At 38.6% G+C, this 21,856-nt stretch overlaps 1 protein-coding gene across 1 annotated transcript in view; it reads right to left on the minus strand.

The window, feature by feature from the left end:
* Positions 1-21,856, minus strand: part of LOC140237973 (ankyrin repeat, SAM and basic leucine zipper domain-containing protein 1-like) — an 81,388-nt gene that overhangs the window by 35,747 nt on the left and 23,785 nt on the right. Inside the window, exon 4 of the mRNA XM_072317906.1 lies at positions 14,829-14,940. Coding sequence (XP_072174007.1) covers positions 14,829-14,940 — 112 coding nt within the window. The remainder of the gene's footprint in view (positions 1-14,828; positions 14,941-21,856) is intronic.

Here is a 21,856-nt window from a genome sequence, read left to right on the forward strand (position 1 = left end):
TCTCACATTTTCCTTCATTGCACAAAAATGAAACTTCGGTATATGACTTATGGTAGTATATCCATGCTGCTCTCCAAATATCTTTTCTGTATCATTTGGCGCACAGCTATGTCTGGAAAAAATCGAGATCACTGTCACTTGTGACCCACGTAAAATCCATGGCGTAAGGAATACGCAGTCCGATGTATTGGTTTTTGTGCTGCTTGAAACAGTTGAAGCACAAAGCAGGGTTCCTCTCTTGCCCACTCACCACCCTGCTGACCGAAAATCGACCTCTGTCGCATTGCGCCGAGCCTGACACCGCTGATTGGCTAAGCGTGCACTCACCAGTAGAAAACGCATGCGCAGGAGGATGATCTAGTTGTGCATGTCCAGTATCTTCTCTTAAAGTTGGTTGTCTTTTTGCTCTTATTTTTACCTAACTACTAATTGCACAAACACGAGACTTCGCAGGTAGTGAGTCTGGTGTATACAGACTAGTAATATGTTGATCAAATGCATATTCATGCAGGCGCAGACTTGTGTCGGGAAAAAATCGTAACCCTTTCCCACAGTCGACTCAAGCAGAAAAATACACATATCTCGAAAGATACATCAGCGTTTTCGCCCAAAATTCATATGAAGGATGATATATTCATATTGATATAGTGTGAAGTTTCAAGGGATTTGTGGTAAAATAAGGGAGATACGAGGAGGTGAACTTTCGAGATTTTTTGTCCTTCCCTCCGCACAGCGCTTCGATGACCGTTAAGAATTCAAAAGCTTTGGCCTCTTATCAGTGAGTTAATTGCACCGTAGCACCGGGGCTGCTATCCACTGAGCTATTTCATCCCCATAGGCTCTGTGTATTAAGCAAAATGATGCTACATCGAAGCCAAGTGCTAATTTCAACCAAGTTTCTCGACGTGATCCTGACGTCGTATGAAAAACGGATGGCACACATTAGATAGCCCAAAGTCTCAGCTGCAACATATTAAAATCTGGAGAAATTCACCGAAGGGTAAGTGAGCTAGTGCTCGATAAAGACAGTCATGTCATTTTCATTTCCAAAAAAAAAACTGCACTCCCATAGAGATAACACGTAAACTTGTCAAATTTGACGAGGTTACTTTCAATCCATTTTTACGAGGTGATTACGTCTTCCAATCAAAATTTTGTGATTACAATCCTGAAAGATCATTCAATAAGCTACAACATACTGAAATCTGGGTAAAAATCGGCAAAGGATGAGTGAGATACGCTCGAATAAATTGAAATTTGATGTCATTTTGAAAATTTGCCTTTTTTATTTCATTGAGAAATCGGATATCTTTAATCATTTTTCCAGCATCGTCAACCCATGAAATGACATGTACAACTCATCAGCTTTCAAATATGTAAAGAAAATGGGGGGTCACCGTCCATCCTGACGAGTAAAGTCGTGTTCAAAATTGGCAGTTTTTTGGCATTTTGCACTGTATATCACCATTGACGCGCGCGCGGAATTTCACTTGACGGCCCGTATGACGTCATATTGAGTTGAATTGACTTGAAACTTGGTAAAATTATTTCTTGATATCTTAGACGTGTGATTCATGTGAAAAAATGGGAAATTTCTATTGCATACGAGCTGTACGTGCGTATATGCGGGCGCATGTACACGTCCGTCGATTTTTTATTAAATGCTCCAAATGACCTGAAACTTGTGCAAAACAATTTGAGCTCGATTGGAGAATGTTAAAATTTCAACGCGCGCGTACGCGCTCATTTATTATGAACATGATCAAATTTTATGCTATGAATCAATAGAACTTGACTTGAACTATATGATATGTAAATTTCATTGAGAAATTCCATTCCATTAATGAGATACAAATGTGAACGTGATTTCAGATGACATCATAATGACGTCATGGTTGACTGATCACAATGATACATTAGATCTGTCATCCCTAGGACATGATATGGTATAAGTTTGAAAGTGATAGGCGAAGGACTTTTTGAGTTGAGCTGCACAACATTTGAGGAGAAGAAATAAAGAAAAGAAGAAGAAGAAAGAATCCCTACAGATACAGAAGGTGATCCGAGAGTATACTCGGATCACCTAACAAACAAACAAACAAACAAAAACAAATCATGTGTAGGCCCTATACTTGTTGAAATTTCATGTCATCTCATTACTCTGGGCATATTCCTGTTTTCCTTTTGTTGCTTGCATCCTTTAACAGGAAAGAATTTGTTCTCTGTCACTGTCTTTCTGTGCTTCCCAGTATCCACAGACTAACAACTGTTCAATGTCTATTAGTCATATACATTTCTAATCCAATGTCTTCCTTCTACTGCACTGTATATTGTAAAACATGATATTTTCGCAGAATGAAATTTTTGCGGATTGGAGCTGATGGCCTTTTTTGCAGCATGAAATTTACGCAAGTTGCCTCTAACATTCAATGCGTATAGTGTAGACAAGAACATTCATTTGTGCGAATCTTGGCTTTGCGAAATTTGTGAAATTAAAATGCACGCGAACATTCGTTTTACAGTAGCCTTGACAAATAAGAACCATCTCTCAAGTGATTGATAGGGTGTGTCCATTAGCAGAGAAACTTCCAGGATTTTTCAAGACTTTTGTTGAAAGTGGTTTGGCGAATACATCTATCTACACATTCCGAAGTTCCCCTTTGAACTAAAAAAAAAAAAAAAAATTACCTGCAGCTTCTTGAATTCTCCTATCACATTATAGCCGATATCAAGCTATATCACCAAGCGATACCGATATCTGATCGATCGCTTTTGGGACTTCCAGTTTCGTGGTTCTGGAAAATTGTACCAATGATCGTACGTAGTGTAGGATCTTTGATTGCACATTTCCTTCTGGAAATGTCTCGAACAAATACGCGAATTTGACTTCAGGTCGAAGTGGTCCTTCCTGCAAAGCACATTTTTCCACGCTCTCCGCTGAACTTTGTCTGTTGGGAACTTCACCCATGTCATGCCCTTCATCTATGGATATATTCCATAATTTTGTTGTTTGGCATCATTGGCCCAGCATTGGGCTGCTTTGCAAAAGAATCCTATTTATCAAATGCAAAGTTACAGATTAGAAAATAACTCTATCAATCGCAAGATTATAAGACAGAATTTGATACAATCTATGAATGCTAGCTAGTACTTCTGCATTCAATGTGCATAAAAGTGTACATTTACACATAGCGCGTTAAAAGGTTTTTAAAAAAGTCAAAGAGCTATATGCGATAGGGAGAATTCCTACCTCTGTTCACAATCGTTTGCTGCTCTTTTAAGATAATACTCACCACTCATTAACAAACAAACAAACAAACAAACAAAAAGTTTTGTCATATGACTCTCCTCAGTTCTTACTGCATATTATGCAAGCACATGAGTTTACATCATAATTCACATTCTTCACCTGCCTGGAGATACCACACAGTGCAGTAACAAGTTGCACACATGAGACACCATGCCAACCCCCCCCCCCCCCCAAAAAAAAGTGAAAGTTTCTTAGGGGAGGAAAACTCCCAAGTTTATTCTCTAAACAAGTTTTTTCTTCCCTTGTATTTAGTAAATTACCCCCCCCCCCCCCATTTTTTCCCCCTCTCTTTGTTGGGATGTTGCCAATGTGGATGGGCTTTATATACCACAGCATCATTTCATACACCTGTAGCTTATTTACCTCCATTCTCTTCTGTCACAATCCAAAGTGAATAATGGAAGGGGTAGGGGAGTTGAACTTGGAACATGAGTAGATTCTAGCACTCTGTCAGGTGCTGAAATATATCCTGACCTTGAGTACCACTTAGCGGAAACCACAGAGTTCTAGCTCTAAATGCTTTAATTCAACTCAGCTGAACACCTAATAGGAGGATTTTTAGCTCAAAGGTTCTCCAACCCCATCCCTTTCCACACCCACCATTTCTTACTGTATATATAAGGCCCGGTCAGACTGGCAATGTATATGATGTATGTACCATTCCCCTCTTCCAAATCCCTTCAATTTCATGTGGACTCTTGAACAGAGCAAGCAATGTATTAATCAACTTTGGAATCGATAGTACCATGTCAACTTTTGGGTGGAAAATCCCTTATGCTATCAGAGCAAGGAATTGTTCCTTGGAGTTGAATTTCATTCTTCTGTCAATCTTAGAAATTGGTATGATTCCACAGAAACAATCTTATCTTTTCAATTAACTACTCAATATCATGTGCTAAGGACCTATGCTTTCAAATAAAGATAGCCATGCTCACTTGAGATGCTAACATTTCAACAAAAAATACTGAGACACCCCTCCCCTAAATTGCCAGAGAGCATAAATGAAGAGAAAAAAAGGAGAAAATGATAATGTCACACATTCCACGCATTTATACACAGACAAAGCACAGCATCAGTGAATGCTAATCTTCAAGCATCCCTGCCCTGTGGCAGAGGAATATAAAGCGAACATCGAAATACTTGAAGTGATCAGGGAATAATAAATCATTGGCATAATGTTTCTTGTCATAAACACATATTTTTCATTTTGATATTTCCTTCTCATCTCTCTCTCTCTCTCTCTCCCTTGTTTGTTTGTTTGTTGTTGTTGTTGTTGGGTTTTTTTTTTTGGGGGGGGGGGAGGAGGGTTGTGGATGTGGAGTTATTACAGCTATTCACTACTGGTTTCCATCACACAAAACTTCAGACATTCTACTCTCTCACTTGTACTCTTGAAATACTTGGATGTGCTTATGATCATCACTATTACTGTTCTCAAAAAGCATATACTGAGCTGCAAAATTTTGTAAGTTTACAAAATCATGTCCAAGTTTTTACAGCTATTCACTACTGGTTTCCATCATACACAACTTCAGCAATTCTATTCTCTCTCTCTTGTACTCTTGAAATACTTTTGAATCGCTCATTACCAATATTACTTTTCTGCGAAAACATATGTTGGACTGCAAAATAGTCTTGGTATATGAGTTCATGTCCAAGTTTTACAAGACTAGTACCATTTTGTTCAATTGGGGTGGTATTCTGAAATTCTTCCCAGACACATTTTTTTTTTCTTAAAGTCAGGATTATATCCTAAGTGATGGTATGAAAATTTTCCTAAGTTTGTTCCTAACTTTCTTCCTAACTTTTTTCCTAAACATAGGAAGAAACTTAGGAAAATATGCAAGTAAGGATGAATCCTAGGAAGATATGCAAATTTATGACTTCGGAAGAGATTGGTATTCTAGAATGCACTTGGGAAAGAACTCTATGAAGATTTTCAGCAAAGTGCCACCCCCGTCCTAAGTAGGTTGTTTTAAAGACACAGCAAGATGCAAAACATCATGATAGGCACTTGTCATTCACTGCACGCAACATGTACTTTTATGCTTTATGACCTTTTTTTTTTAAACCTACTGAGGTGTGGCTCTATAGCTGCACAGATACCAAATACTGTACATTTCCCACCAATTCCTTTGCTTCTACTGAGGTATGGCAGCATAGCGGCACAGATATCAAATGAATTTCTCAGTTGTTTTTTTTTTCCATCTACTGAGTATGGAAAATAACAGCTTTTGCAGTAGCTGCAGAGATATCAAATACATACCCTGCCAATTCCTTTGCTTCTACTTAGGTATGGCTACATAGCTGCAGAGATATCAAATAAATTTCTCAAAATTTCTTTGCTTCTACTGAGGTACATGGTTCTGTAGCTGCAGAGATATCCAAGATTCCCAACCAATTCTTTTGCTTCTACTGAGGTGTGATTCTGTAGAGACAGAGATGTCAAACAAATTCATCAAAACTTTCTTTGGTTCTTCTGACATATTATGGTTATGTAGGTGCAGAGATATCAAAGAAAAACATTCATCCGTGGTTCTGTAGAAGAACCAAGCTGGTACTCCTAAACAACTTCCGCGAGAGTCTCAAGCACAATTTCCTGTGTCACTCAGCACTGATGGAGATTCAACATGGTGTGAGGCCAATTTCCACAGATAAGGGGAGGCACAAATAAAAGTGTCAAATAAGGCATTTTTGCAATTTTGATCCATTTTCTGATGTTTTGTTCCCACCATACTTTCAGCCACTACATAAAATGAGAAGGAAAATATAGCACAACACTGAAATGCTGCTTTTATATTTTGTTGATTCTAAGAGTTTAGCGGTAGCATTTCTAAATATCCCCTTTTTAAAAGGACAAGTTCACCTTCATTAACATAAGGATTGAGAGAATGTAGCAATATTAGTAGAACACATCATTGAAAGTTTGAGGAAAATCAGACAATCTGTTCAAAAGTTATACATTTTTGAAGTTTCTGTGCAGTCACTGCTGGATGAAAAGACTACTGCAGTGTATGATGTCACATGCATACAACAACATAAGGAAAATACAAACAGAATTTCACAAAATTTCATCTTTTGAAAAAGCACACATTCCCTTGACTCGTTACTGACATAGTTATGGGTAATATTATTTCCATTGCCTTTAAACAGAGGCAAGTCAAGTGATCTTTTATTATGCAAAAAAACTGAAAATATGTTGAATTTTCTTTACATTTTCTTTATACGGTTGTACTCATATGCCCTCACGAGCCTTAGCAGTCTCCTCATCCAGCAGTTCCAACACAAAAGTTTAAAAAATTCATAACTTTTGCATCAATTGTCCAATTTTCCTCAAACTTTCACTGATGTGTTCTGCTATTATATTGCTGCATTCTCTTGATTCTTATGTTAATGAAGGTGAACTTGTCCTTTAATGAAAATCAATGAAAAACAGCAAAACAGTCTGTGAAACTGAACCAATATAGATGAAGATATCATCTCCTCACAGCATTTGAGACCGAACATGGATTTTTCATGCTTTGATCAAAGCATGAAGCAAAAAATGCTGGAGTGATGCCCATACAACATTCCATGCTCAACGCAGGAATTATGTCATTAGTGCAATGCATCGCTTAGTAGCCCTACAAGTATGCACAGTGAAGCCCGAGTGGTATGTAAGGCTGCGTTTATCATCTTTCCCATGTTTGAAACATGTTTCAATACCCACAAAATGCATTTGCAAAGGCCTTTTGGATTGTATTTCTTGAGTTGTTACATTTATCATCTCCAATGTGGCACAAGAGGGGAGCCTTGACCTGAGGAGCAGAGATGTGTAGTTGGCAGAGGTTGGCATGAACAGGTCTGAGCTATAAACACATTTCAAAATGAGTTTGTATTTATCATCTCCACAGAAACATGTTTCTGGCTAAAACATGTTTGCGATCACACTTCTTGCAGCAATTCAGAAAGGCATTTCTAACCCATATTTAAATAAAAACAGCCTTGCATTTATTAATATCAACTGGCAAAATCTCCCTGAATATTGTTTGGAAAATTAATTCTATGCCAAAAGTGAGTACTGATGTTATGCACCCCTAGGAAAGGTATAGGCCTACAGGTCTATTTACTGGAGGACCTTCAGAAAATTTTGTTTCAGAGAGAAAGCCTCTGCTACGGTCACCATGATTGTGACATCTGGTGAAATCACACTAAAAATGGTGCAAAATATGTCACGCAGTGTTCAAAGAGCACAATTGGCAATCACTCTTCATGATACCAAGTACTACAGGACTGATACTAAAGACTTGAACAGCATGTCATATATACATGTACAAAAATACTGTTTCCCATCACACAAATGAGCTGCACATAGGAATCCAATGTGGTCTATAATTTTCCTCCTGAAAAGAGACAATACTTGGTTTCTCACTAGTTATTCCCTCAGTGTGGTCATCAATTGTGACCTAAATCACTAGGTGAAATTGTCGTGTAGGTCATAATTCACAAAGTATTATACATGCACTTGTGAAGTATGAGGCATGCATATGAAGCATTTCAGTATCGATACTCTCACTGTACAAATGATCAAGCATCACCGAGGAAAAAAGAACAGGGCCCTGTTTCATAAAGGTGTTCGTAAAGTTACGAACAACTTACGAGCGACTGGTGATCAGTTCTGATGTGCTTTACTTATCAGAATTTCCATACTTCAGCACAAGAACTGATCACCAGTCGCTCGTAAGTCGTTCGTAACTTTACGAACAGCTTTATGCAACACCCCCCTGTGAGCATCTACATTCAACATATACCTTACTGTAAAACCAGAAATATTTATGGCATGAAACTTTCACGGTTCACCACTGGCATTCAATGAATTGCGAAGACACTTTTGCATGCATTTTACTTTCACAAATCTAGGCTCCTCACAAATTTCGCAATCTCATGTCCACGATAATTCCTGGCTTTATAGTAATTGGTGTCCACAGCTAAAGTTGAAGTTGTGATATCCTTGGTCCTTCATATTGAGTTAATTGATGGTAGATCTGAGCAAAACACATAATCTTAGCCCGATGAGGACGAGTCCCGAGTATTCTCGGGCAAGCATCAATGGGAAATGCCTGTTGTAGCAAAATCAAACCGTCCTCAGTGGGTTAACATGTACAGGATTATGTATTCCTTTATAAAATTTGCTATTTCCACATGCTGAAGAAAAAGGACTCCCCTCAGTCAAACAGGAAAAACAAAGTTCCCTTTAAATACAACTACAGTGGACTCCTGTTATAACGAAAGCCTCGGGACCTGCAATTTTCTTTCGCTGCATCGAAATTTCGTTATAACCAAACAAATAAACAATAAGGAACAAAGAGTGGATAATTTTGCTGCCTGAATTTTTACTTCGTTGTAACCGGAATTTAGTTATAACGGGAGTGCGCTCTACACTGTGGATGTAACAAAGATACATAGTTGGTCATTTATATCAAGGGGATTAAGTTAAAATGTCCAAGCTACAACAGGCCGTGGAAAGTATCACTATACTTTGCTGAAAGTGTGAAAGGCCCTATAGATCAATCAAGGCAATGGCTGTCAAAATTGAGTATGACAGACTGAAGGTCCATAACTATTGCATGTGACTAACAGGCTCATTCCCAGGTCTTTCCCTCCTGTAGTCTCATTTCTACCCCCCCCCCCCTGCCTTCAAATGTTGTTCCTTCCAAACAGCCGCCAACATGACTCTTCTGATACTTATGTGAGAATAGGAGCTTGGTTCTTTCTGCCAGAAATCTGGAATGGAGACTTCCTGTGACACGCAATGAAGCAGCAATGCACGAGAACAGAGTGAAGAGCTTGATGGCATGAAAAATATAACAGCAAAACACTCATGGCAGTAGTGTACAGGCCTGAAACACACTGCCCTTATACAGTTTCTACAACAGTTACATGTACCACTACCCCCCCCCCCCTTCAGACTAGAGAGTTCTCATATGGATATACAACGTTTTTATGTGTCTGAATGCTCTTACATTGAAACGTCGTATTATGTACGTTGTATATCAAAACGATGGTTTATGCATCGTTTCAAATCATTATCCTATATCCTTAGACGTATATTTGTGTCTGAATGCTCTCAAATCCATACGTCGTATGAGTAGGCGGGGCTTATTCACAGCGAACGCTGAGCTCACGTATCCGCAGTGCGGACTTATAACGGGTGGTTGACAGATTGTGACATAATAATGATCTGGCGCGAACTACCGGATAAATCCAAGGCAGAGTATAAACACTATGCGCAAAGCCTGCGTAAATTACGTACTGTGCATGGAAGAGAATCACGTCTACTCAAGAAATATCGCTTGTGCACTAGGTCTGAATGCTCCCATATGATTATCATATCAACGGGGTGCTGTGTCTGAATGCTCTCATATCAAAACGTCGTTTATTTATACGTCATATGAATATAAGATAACTCGGTGTGTCTGAAAGTGCCATAACACTACCACCATCACTATTTCTATTTCTCCTACTACAGGTACTACTAGCCCTACTATCACCACTACTACATTGTAGTTCTATTAGGCTGCTTTCACATAGAAGTATACTATTCGGGTATTCGGGCTCGTTTTTCGAGGGCACGCGAATAGCTTGAATCCTCACACCGGTTCACATAAGAGGGCACTATTCGAAAGTACCGAATACCTGCGAAAAGTATAGCAAAGTGGGAATCGAGCTTGTTCGATTTTCTTGCAGCGTATACCCTCTCTCGTTTATGAAATAATGACACTTTTGGTCTGGATTTGCCCGTTAGCAAATATAAGCATGTAGACCGACATTCTGATGCAGTTTAGAAATTGTTTATAAGATTTGCTGCGATGTAGGAGGTAGAAATCCTCACTACATGGGATGGTGAGTTGACGGTGCGGGTGATGGTGTATTCGGTGCTCGAATAGCGAATAGTGAATAGCGAATACCGAATACCGAATACCGAATACCGAATACTTCTATGTGAAAGCAGCCTTAAACAAAACTAGTACCATCATGCTACTACAGGGGAATCTCGTAATAATGAGGACTTTTGAAAACCACAACAAGTGCCTTGTTTAAGGTTTCTCATTATATCAGGGTACACAAACACAGAAACATAAGAGATGGGACCTGCAAAAGCACCTTGTTATATTGATGAGGGTTTGTTATACAAATGTATCTGACCTCTCTATATTAGGAAGTTTTGGATTGGGTGAACGAGAAGGTTGTGACGCCAAGCGCAACCGTACGTCAAGGCGTCACGTCTGTACATTGACCCGCTGCTAAAAAACATTTCGATTTTAGGCGTCACGTCTCGCTCGTGGCGTGTGCAGGAGGTAACCTGTGCCTTGGGTGCATATATGCGGAATTTGTGACTTGTTTTTTTACTTGTAATATTTATTTTGTCTTTGACTAGATGCCGAATAAGTATCCTGGGATGAATTACAATGTATGTGGATTTTAAAACATGATGCATGGTTAGATTACAAGATTAATGCACTGCAACAGGCCAAGCACCGAGATGTGATTGCGTACAGCATTACGTGTAAATGCATGTGTGGGACTACGGTATGCAGTTCCAAATTGCAGAACAGTTAAAGCGGGCAAATAAAGTAGGTACCAGAGGCTGTAGTTTGTATGTCAGCGCTGCTGCTGTGATTATCAAGATCATAAGCTTTCATGTAATTAGAATATCAATATTCTCTCGAAAGAAATAGGAAAACAGGTGAACTGAGCACGGATTTCCCGAGAGTCATTGTGCTCTTTCGCACAATTTTCATCTATCGCGAAAGCAGTGTGACGTCATAGATAAGGCGGCCTGAGCACGGCGCAAGTGAATTGGATGGATGGTGATAACCAGGGTGAACGCGTTCGAGAATTGAAATAGGAGCCGAGGGTCGACACTCACGCATGCGTGGTACGTAAAAAAAATGTCAACCCATGGTGACGCCTAGCTCAACGTGCAAATTGAAAAGTCCCTATTAACCCGCTGAGGACGAGTCCCGTGCAAGTATCTATGGAAAACGCGTGTTGTAGCAAAATCAGTCCATCCTCAATGGGTTAATATGCTTCCCTGTACTACTACTACTACTATCTACTGCGACAGCTATACTACTATCATTACAATAAACATAATACTAACACATACATACCTCTTCTTCTACTACTACTACTACAATGTACTACTATTACTACAAATTTGTACTTCAACTGCTATTACTACTATCATAATTCTTTTATAACTACTTGTACTACCGCATCTCAAGCGCACTCATGTTATAATGAGCATGGTTATAACAAAGTTCTTGTTACAGCTCATTAAAATCTCGGGGTCCATAAATCATCATCTATGTATATCAGTTATCTTTATATACTTTGCTGTTCCGCTATGAAGAAATTTCAATGTAACGGTTCCTAATGACTCCATTATAATGGCCGTTGTCTGTACTAGTTTTGCAATGATCAGGGCAAAGTACTGCATTACCATCATGACTGCTACTTTCATGGCTGCTACTTTTCCTTAGACTGGATTACATTTTTGTGTGATCTGTTTTTCCCTTTCATCCTCAACTTCGACCCTTGAGGTACAAGATGAAATTACCATGATCAAAAGTGAAAGAAACATATTGACTTCATTTGGAACTTACGAGCAGAAAGGAAAGTAATAGGAACATGCCGCCTGAACTGATATCAAGAGCAAATGGAAAGTGAAGAAAACTGTCACTTTGATTCTGAAGCGTGGTACAAAGATTAGAAAGTCTGCACTCATGGGCCATTTTCACACTGGCCGAAAAACATGATTGCAATGCTGAGGGCCTGAATTACAATTACACTTACAATGACGATTACAATCATCATCCATACATACAAGTATGGCCGAGGAAGGCTTTGCGGATTCTGCAGTTTTGACTTACAGAGCGAGGAGATTGAGGAGGTGTGGCGCCTTTCTGAGCTCCCATCAATCTCTGTTGAGCAGTAATTAGCATGTACTTTAGTTACGTTCAGACGACAAGCCTTTACCTCGAGGTTAGAGCTTGTAGTTAGGGACCGTGAAGACGCACTCGTAGTTAGCTAACCTCGAGGTTAGCTCGATGTTAAGAGCCACGAGAAATCTTATGGTTAGCGCTCTAACCTCTTAGCGCTCTTGGGTCCCACTTGTAGTTAAGCACTGTGTGGACACAAAAATCAAAGTACTCAAAGGGGCAGGAGCTTAACCTCGAGGTTTCCTAACCTCGAGGTTAAGATTCGTAGTGTGGATGCACATTGTAGTTTGGGGGCAAGAGCTAAACCTTGAGGTTTCCTAACCTCGAGGTTAGGGCCTGTCGTCTGAACGTAACTTTTGACTGCAGTGTGAGCATTCATTTCAGGAGCGCATTTTTTTTTTTTTTTTTTTTTTAATACTGCTGAAATGGTTGAATGGTCACTGTAAGCTCTGCCCCCCAAAACATGAGTTGGAGGTCAATCCGTACACATGACTGTTTCGTTATTAAGTCATTCTGGAGAATCGTGATTGGAAAACACATCCAGACCATCATTTGAATTAAGATTGGAATTAGGATTCAAATCACCTTCTGCGATTCCAGTTTGCATGTATACACACAACTAAAGTGCGTCATTTGAATTTTGGTTGTAGAGGTGCCATATCAATATAGTGATTCATATTTATGCACTCTCGGTACGTGTGAAAACAGCCTTGATCACAACAAGAACAACAAAAACTGAGGAAGTACAACGTACATTGTATGTCGTCTGATATTGTGTGGGCACGTGTAGCATATTATGTAAAGAAAAACAAAGAGAGGAAGAGACGAAAGGATAGCTTTCATATTGACCTATAATGAAAAACAAAACATGTATGGCACGAAAATAGCACACCATTACTCCAGAAAACAGACTGTACACAAACAAGCAACATAAATATGGTGGCATATGAAGACCCTGTAAAAATGAGTGTATGAGGATTCACCCCATAAGATAGGGCCTACAAGTGTATTCTTACAGGTTTGTTTGAAAGAAAGGAAAACAGAAAGGGAAAGAATAGGATTCAAACACATTCACTTCAAAGGGCATGGTGTGTTATTAGAAACGATGAAATAGGATCCAACGCTATGTGGCATGAAATCTGACCAGCTGTCTGGAAATTGGAAGTGCCCTCGACTTCCACCCCAAGTTAAGAACATGTTACTGATGCTCACATTTCCACACACTCTGGTCTTGATGTGATTCAAAGAAAGATGGTGCACTTCCTTTTAATTTCATGTGTCACGAGAGCTAAGATATTTTTAGATGACATCAGTCCCTCATGGTTAAAAAGCGCATAGAGCTTGGCAAATTTTTCACCTTTTTTTCTCTTAACCCGTTGAGGATGAGTCCCGAGTACACTTGGGCAAGCATCTATGGGGAAATACGTGTTGTAGAAAAATCAAACAGTCCTTAACAGGTTAAGATCAATTTTCTGTTTTTCATGTATAGGCTGCTTCTAAGGGGGTCTAAAAAGGAAAACCACACATATCAAGGACTACCATTTCTGTACTTGTTCAGGAGAGCTTGTTCTGAACAGGTGTTGTAATCAGGGAGGTGTGTAGAGCCCTTGCCTTCAGGTTAAAAGGTCATTAGTTCAATCCCATCAGTTGACATGGTGTGCTTCACATGTCTCTCAACACACCTCTGAATCCCTGAGGTCATGTACATTAAATCAAAGCCATTTGTCGGTCAAGATCAAGTGGTTGTGTTGGTGGTGGTGGTGGGGGGTATCCATAGGAGGTAAGGTATGATACTTCAAATTTTGAAGCATAGGGTGTGTTCACACTCATCCATCTATCCACACATGCCCATAGCCACACACACATAATATAATGTAGGGCCTACACAAATGGAAAGATGGTTGGGATGTGCCTCGCGTCAATGCACACATCCAATGATTTCCATTCCTTTTCTCACAGCGGTTTGGATTCAGTGTGAATGCAGAGTGGAGTGACCAGTTTAATTACCCTCATCTTCAACTCACACAAGTCGTATCACAAAGATCGTCACATCACAGAGAGACTAGCCCCTCTTTCAGCTCAACTTTGATGGTTACCAATACCTGGTACACCCCTGGGGATTCAGTGGGGGAACTAAATACAGCATGAAATATGGGTGACAAATTTCTTCTCTACCCTTCAGACCAGAATGCAAATTTCAAAACAAAACAAAACAAAACAAATATCAGCTATATGTAGTTGTATAAATTCTTTTCCTTCATCACCGACAAGGTAGAGTGCTTGCTTTGCCATACTGAAGATGGCACAGAGAAATTCATTGGTGCTTGAAACATGGAAACTTGTACAATCATTGTGTCATGACACTTTAACTTTTTGCTGTTTCTACAATATTTCATGCAGAATATAGAGACAAGAGACGTGTAATTCTGATGCAAGAATTCAGCAAGTGCATGCCACTTTAAAAATCCACTGATTACTGCATGATCTGTAAGGGGCACAACACAAACATGCACCTTGTTCGGTGAGAAACTTACTTCTCGTGGGTATTGACATCAGCGCCGTGGTCGGTGAGCAACGTCAGGCACTCTAGTATGGCGTTCTCCGAGAGATTGCTTGAGCACACAGCCATGAGGGGGCTATACATGACTGCAAGACACAAAAGCAATAACGGCAAAGGCCTGCATCTTAACTCTGTGAGAACGACACTGTAGGGTATACCAATAATCTCTCTTGGGCTACTCTTACAAAGCTTGTACAGGTGGAAGGATAAAGATGATACAAATTGTAAGAGGTCTACCCTCCCTCCTCGCATTGGTTAAATTTTGCACTTTGATAATGAAAACATGCAGGTTATGTATCACTCAGTCTATACCAAGGCCAAATTTGCCTTAAAGAACAGAGTAAAACCAGACTAACATATTATGAAGTGGTAGAAGTTTCATATTTCCTACTTCACTTCAAATTTCAGGAGCTGTTCTTATATAAATCTGCACAAAATCTGGATGATTCAACAACGATTCAACACCTATTTGTGCTAATAAAGGTGCCACAAACTCACTTTCCTTTAATAACATCATACATTATTCCTGGTCAGTTTCCATATTTAACTATTAGATTGAATTACTCTATAAAGTAAGGCCTACTTGAGCATGGTGTAGAAGTGCACTTAAAACCAATACCTCAAGAAGTTGCAACACATTGGTGCTCTAGAATTACCGTCTCTTTGGCGCACTGGATCCATTCTCTGTATATAGAAGAGGACCTTAATCTCTAAAAGGTGTCACAAAATCAATTGTCTGCTTGCTTGGGGCAACCATAATTGTCCTTTGGGCAAGTAAATTGAGTGGACACTTGCTCGCAAGAATTAAAGGCCCCTAGCCCCACACTGTATTGAGCAGAAGGAGGAAATACTCAAAGGAATGTCCTGCCTAGCATACAACATGTGGACGGAATTAATATGCATAATTCAGATTAACTGCTACTTTGCACAGATCGTACATCTCAAAGTCTGTTGAAAAAGACATTGTCTTGTATATAATTCCACTTGCAGTTAGCTGCTCTCCAAAATAAGTTTCTATCAATCTGTTAACCATTATGGACTGGAGAGCAGGCGATGAAGACATGGCATACAATCAAATGAGTCAAGAGCATGAGGGCTGCACATCACGAGTTAACTAGAAACAGACTTCCTAACCCTAACCAGTATGATTCTCCAAGTTTTGATAGCAGGTTTGATTCAGAACAGCTCCTGAAGTTGGAAGTGAATGCAGAAAATAAGTAGCAAAAATGTAATTCCCCTTTCCTCTGTAGAGCATGGCATGTCAAATGTGTACTTGTACCTGCATCTAGTGAAACCCCACAATTTCCACTTAATAATAATAATAATAATAATAATAATAATAATAATAATAATAATAATAATAATAATAATAATAATAATAATAATAATAATAATAATACAGGGTACTTATAATGCGCTAGTTCCACATGGGTAACGTGCTCAAGGCGCAGTAGAAGAAGTAAGGTATAAAATACAAAAATCCTTACACAAACATGCACATGAAAATGAATGACACAATAATGATAATGAAAAAATATACATCACAATATACAATTCTACTGGAAAATGGTCATGAACAAATGAGTCTTGAGGGCAACTTTAAATGAGTCAACATTCGTAATGTGACGGATAGCTTGAGGCAACTGATTCCATAGGTAAGGTCCAGCATGTGCAAACGACCGATCCCCCCATGATTTCTTCGTTTTTGGAACAACAAGCAATCTACAATCGGATGACCTTAAACATCTGGAAGGATTATAAAATGTCAGTAAATTAACATTGCACTCTGGGGCAGATCCATGTATGCAATGAAAACAAATAGTAATAGTTTAAATACAATGTGAGATTCAACAGGTTACCAATGTAATGAGGACAAAACACTTCCAAGTTTTCAGCTTGGTAGTTGCATTTGAACATAATACATACACTATCAAGTGTCTCCTTTCAACTTGCATATCAATACAGACTGACATCATGCATAAAAACGTGAATGAGTTAAAGGACAAGTTCACCTTCATTAACGTAAGGATTGAGAGAATGTAGCAATATTAGTAGAACACATTATTGAAAGTTTGAGGACAATCGGACAATCCGTTCAAAAGTTATGAATTTTTGAAGTTTTTGTGCAGTCACCACTGGATGAGAAGACTACTGCAGTGTATGATGTCACATGCGTACAACAATATAACGAAAATATAAAGAGAATTTCACAAAATTTCATCTTTTGAAAAAAGTACACATTCCCTTGACACGTTACTGACATATGTTATGGGTAATATTATTCCCATTGCTTTTACAAAGAGGCAAGTCAAGTGCTCTTTTATTATGCGAAAAACAGTGAAAATATGTTGAATTTTCTTTACATTTTCTTTATACTGTTGTACTCATATGACATCACGAGCCTTAGTAGTCTCCTCATCCAGCGGTTCCAACACAAAAGTTTTAAAAATTCATAACTTTTGCATCGATTGTCCAATTTTCCTCAAACTTTCACTGATGTGTTCTACTAATATTGCTGCATTCTCTCAATCCTTATGTTAATAATAGTGAACTTGTCCTTTAAAATGTAGTTACTTCGCAAAGAACTGGAAATTTTAACGGTCATTTTTCCAAGCACCAGGCCAGCACGACTAAAAAACAAACTAAAGAAGTGTAATATGACTGTTTTTGTTTGCTATTTCTGTGGCGACAGAGTGGCAACATTCCATTCCTATACAAGAAAACCCGAAATCTGAACATTCCCATGTGAAGTAGTTGACTGAAAAACACGATGAGAATATTGCTTTCACTTTTGAACCACACATGCGCAGAGGAAATTTGAGTGCAAATTTGATGTGCCCTCATGACATACCATTCTTTCCACAAAAACAGTAAGTGTAAAAATAAAAGAACAAAAGAAGAATGGTTATCTTTCATATACCTAATATTTTCAGTCCACACTTTTACAAAAATGTTGGAAACTTTATATCTTTTTGCTTAGTTGTAATGATCTGATATAAAATTACATTTGTTTTTGTGTCTTTTATAACCACTGTGATATAGTTGGACTATAATGTGTAGCATATATCTAAATTCCTGGTAATAATAATGTCACCAAGAACTGAACACAATATTTCCATTTTCAACTTCAAATGTTAAGAACTTATTATCATATTTTTCTTTTTGCAATCACCAATGTTAAAAAAAAAAGGAAGAGAGAAACAGACTTGAAGGTTTGTCACCTGTTAGTAGATGGGAGTTTTGAGGTACAAATTCTATAAATTTGGTACTTTGTCTAATTCAATGAGCTTTTCAATATTTTATTTGTTGATTTTACTCTGGGTATCAAAGTCATATACAGTAGGACCTCGAATTATAAAGCCATGTCGCGGCCGGTGGGCATGTGGATAATCGTTATGGCCAGATCATAAGAGAGATCGCAAATGCTCAAACATAGCACTTTCTATAGCATGATGCTAGGGCAGGGTGGTCCACGAGGGGTTTCTGCAACATGCTCAAATTCTTGTGTAACATCCTCAAAAGCCAGCAACATGCTGTGCAACATCCTTAAGAGTTTGCAACAAACTCAAAATAAAATGTATTCCAATATGTGAAAAACATGTGCAAAACATAAGAAACATCAAACTACCCCGAACTTAGATATTTGTGTGTGTACAAAACATGAGAGAGAATGTTGAATGCAAGCAGCTCACAGAGAGAGGAAAGACAGCACAAAAAAGAGAAGTACTGTATACTCCAAATATTTCGCGATGTTTTCATTTTCGTGAATTTCGCAAGTCAGGTGCTATTCGCAAAATTAAAAACATGCAAAAATATTGACTCTAATCCCGATGTGGATGTGACGTACGTGTGTACATTTCTCTGTTCAGTACAGGACTCCACGATCGCGAATTTAACCACTCGCGAAATTGTTGTGAATTCCTGATTCACGAAAATTTAGACTCGCGAAATATATGGCGTATACAGTATTGCATACCACGTGCTCATGATTCTGCGCACATACAATTTCTGCAATATTTTCAGATTCTGAGCTTGCAACATGCTCAAATTTCAAGTTGTGGACCACCCTGCTAGGGGTATACAGATGTTACCAATTCAACGATGTTTGTATGATTATCTTCATGATACTGTCATGTTTCATACTTTGTAAATTGATACCAGAATAAAATGAAATATAAGTAAAATATCACTTTAAATTTATCTTTTATTTGATTGATATTGACCTACAGCGAGGTTGTTATTGTCTTGAACACTGCCGCTGCCTTGTACTGCATCCACTGCTGTGCACTACGTGCCCGTGACAAGCGCGGCACCAGTTATTGACATCATCTCATGAACTGACTTGAAAGTTACAGTCTGCTGCCATGATCGGAATATGATGTCCCGTCGTGTATATTTGTACAATAATGGTTGAACATGTGTTTGTTTTGAGTGTGATTTGGCATTGAAAATACATGAAAATATTTTTAAAACTGTCAGCCAGTTGACCTCTGGATAACAGAGAATCCAGATACATGTAATTGATGGGATAACATAGAATCCGGATAATTGATGGCAAGATAATTGAGGTCCTACTGTAATAGAATCGAGGTCCTACTGTAATAGAAAGAATTCGGATAATTGACGGCCGGATAATTGAGGTTCTACTGTCAGTAACAGAACATAGCATGGATTTATTACGAAGAGTCACTTTGTGTGTGGTGTGTGTGTGTGTGTGTGCATATGTGTGCACTGTGATTTTTTTTTCATTATAGGGCACTGCCAAGCAAAGACTATATTTTTGCTATTTTTATGAGACAGATACACCATCCATGAATACATCACCTTTTATCTCATCTACAAATTTCCAACCAGCTCAATATAAGGACAACGCTTGTGCAATTACATAATTGCCAGGTTGATGAGCTCTGTAGTGATAGACAATGTACGTAATAGCAATAAAACATACATACTAGTACATTCATAATTTTTTCATAGTTGGCAATTCGTGAAAGTTTCATGCCATGATTGTTTTTGATTTTACAGTACAGTCCAACCTCTCCTATGTCAGGACCTAACGCTCATCCGTATAAGGGATTTGGCTGGATATGGGAGACTCAATGTTTAATACATGCAGCTCTGCCTATCAAATGGTATACAGTAGCTACATGTATCAATTTCACGTGAACATGTCATGTCCTCATCAGCTGGTCTTCGTTCTGAGTTCTCTGAAAATCTGCTCAATGAATGATCGCCTGTACCATGCCCTGATTCACTGAAAAAATCTCTTTCAGTGTTCTTGCTATGACTTGGGGTTAGTGAATGTCTGAATGCATGTTATTTAGATGAAAGTTTGGTGTGAATGTATGTTAATAGTTATGTTGGGAATAATGTAATTCATGTGAGTTTGAGCAGGGATTTTGTCCGAGTATGGGATAGGAGAGGTCGTACTGTACATTGTAGACAATGTACACCTGCTGCATGTGTATGCCTGCGGCTGATGCTTTTCTACTATTGATACATAGGACCGGCACTAAGTATAACATAATCACTAATCATTAAAAAGCCGAAACTGACAGAAGTCACAAACGCAATCTATGATACACGATAAAATTTGCTAACACCACTAATTACCGCCGCCAAGGAGGTTATGTATTTGCCGGCGTGGTTGGTATGTTTGTTTGTCTGTCTCTTTGCAAAAGATACTCAAAAAGTTGTGAATGGATTTGGATAAAACTTACAGGAAAAGTTGATAATGGCACAAGGAACAGATAAATAAATTTTGGTAATGATCTAGGAATTTTTATGAATTGTTGAAGGTTTTTGAAAAAAAATATTTTGGCAAATAAGGTCAATGAACTTGGGAGTTAAAGCTGCATCTATGTTGAGATTTGCACGTGCGCATTAAAGTGTGCGCTCTGTTTGAGGCACCGCGCGCAACAGGAAGCTGATGAGGTAAACACAAGACTTCTTTATCACTGGGAAATAGAGTGATTTTCAGCACGCATGCTATGGGTGGTTGCTTTGGTCTGCGCTCTCTGAGAGCTTTTCTAGTTATTTCTTGGTTTTTCCCTTCACAGAAATCGTAGCTATGCTATAATTGGCATGTGTTTTAAGAGGACAAATAGATAAAGAAAGTGTTTTTTGAGTTAGCTCTAGGCAGTCCTGTTTAGGTTTTCACAGAACCTCCTGTAAAATCAGGGAAGCTTGACAGCTCTGCTTTTAATACCATGATCAGCTGAGAACCAGGAGGGCACTATCCCACTCTAAGATTTGAGCCTAAACAAAAACAAAACAGTCAGTTTTAATGAAATAAAAATCATATTTAATCAAAAGTGGGTAGATTTATAAGCATTATTCCAATTATCACTAAATGAAGCCCTTGTGATTTTTATATCTAACATTTTACTGAAAATGAAATCGAATTCGAAATTGACACCATATTGTAGATGAGATCATCAAAGCTCTGCAACATGATACCAATAACTCAATATGCCCCGAAAGTGGAATAACGCCCTTGATATGTTGTCAGCCAACACGTTATCGATATCCAGGTCCAATCACTAGAAATGGAGAAGGGGGGGGGGGGTTATTCTGTGATAGAAAAAATAATAATTTATGCATAACACTCTCATAATAATGTGGCATTTTTGTTGTATAGGGTATGGTGCAAGGCATCGACAGTATATGCAGTGAATATGAATGCATGGGCATACAAATTCAACACTAGTGTATGAAGGACTATTAAAGTGAGTTATTTTGCATTTCAGTATTTTGAATCAAACACACAGGGTATGCAGATCTATATTTGTAGTCATAGTTATTAGTTTTTGTTTTTAAGGCAATCCCTTGCCATTCAGACTTGGCATTAGTTCAGGAAGGGAATACTCAGCTATATCTTATTTAAGGAAACTGGATGCTTACACTATGTTATCTGCCTCATAAACAAGGATGTGACACCCGCAGTAAAAACAGGTGGACCTCACAGATAGATCCTCTTTGTTATACTCTACTTCCCCAGCT

Source organism: Diadema setosum, chromosome 2, assembly GCF_964275005.1.
Source record: "Diadema setosum chromosome 2, eeDiaSeto1, whole genome shotgun sequence".
Classification (NCBI taxonomy): domain Eukaryota; kingdom Metazoa; phylum Echinodermata; class Echinoidea; order Diadematoida; family Diadematidae; genus Diadema; species Diadema setosum.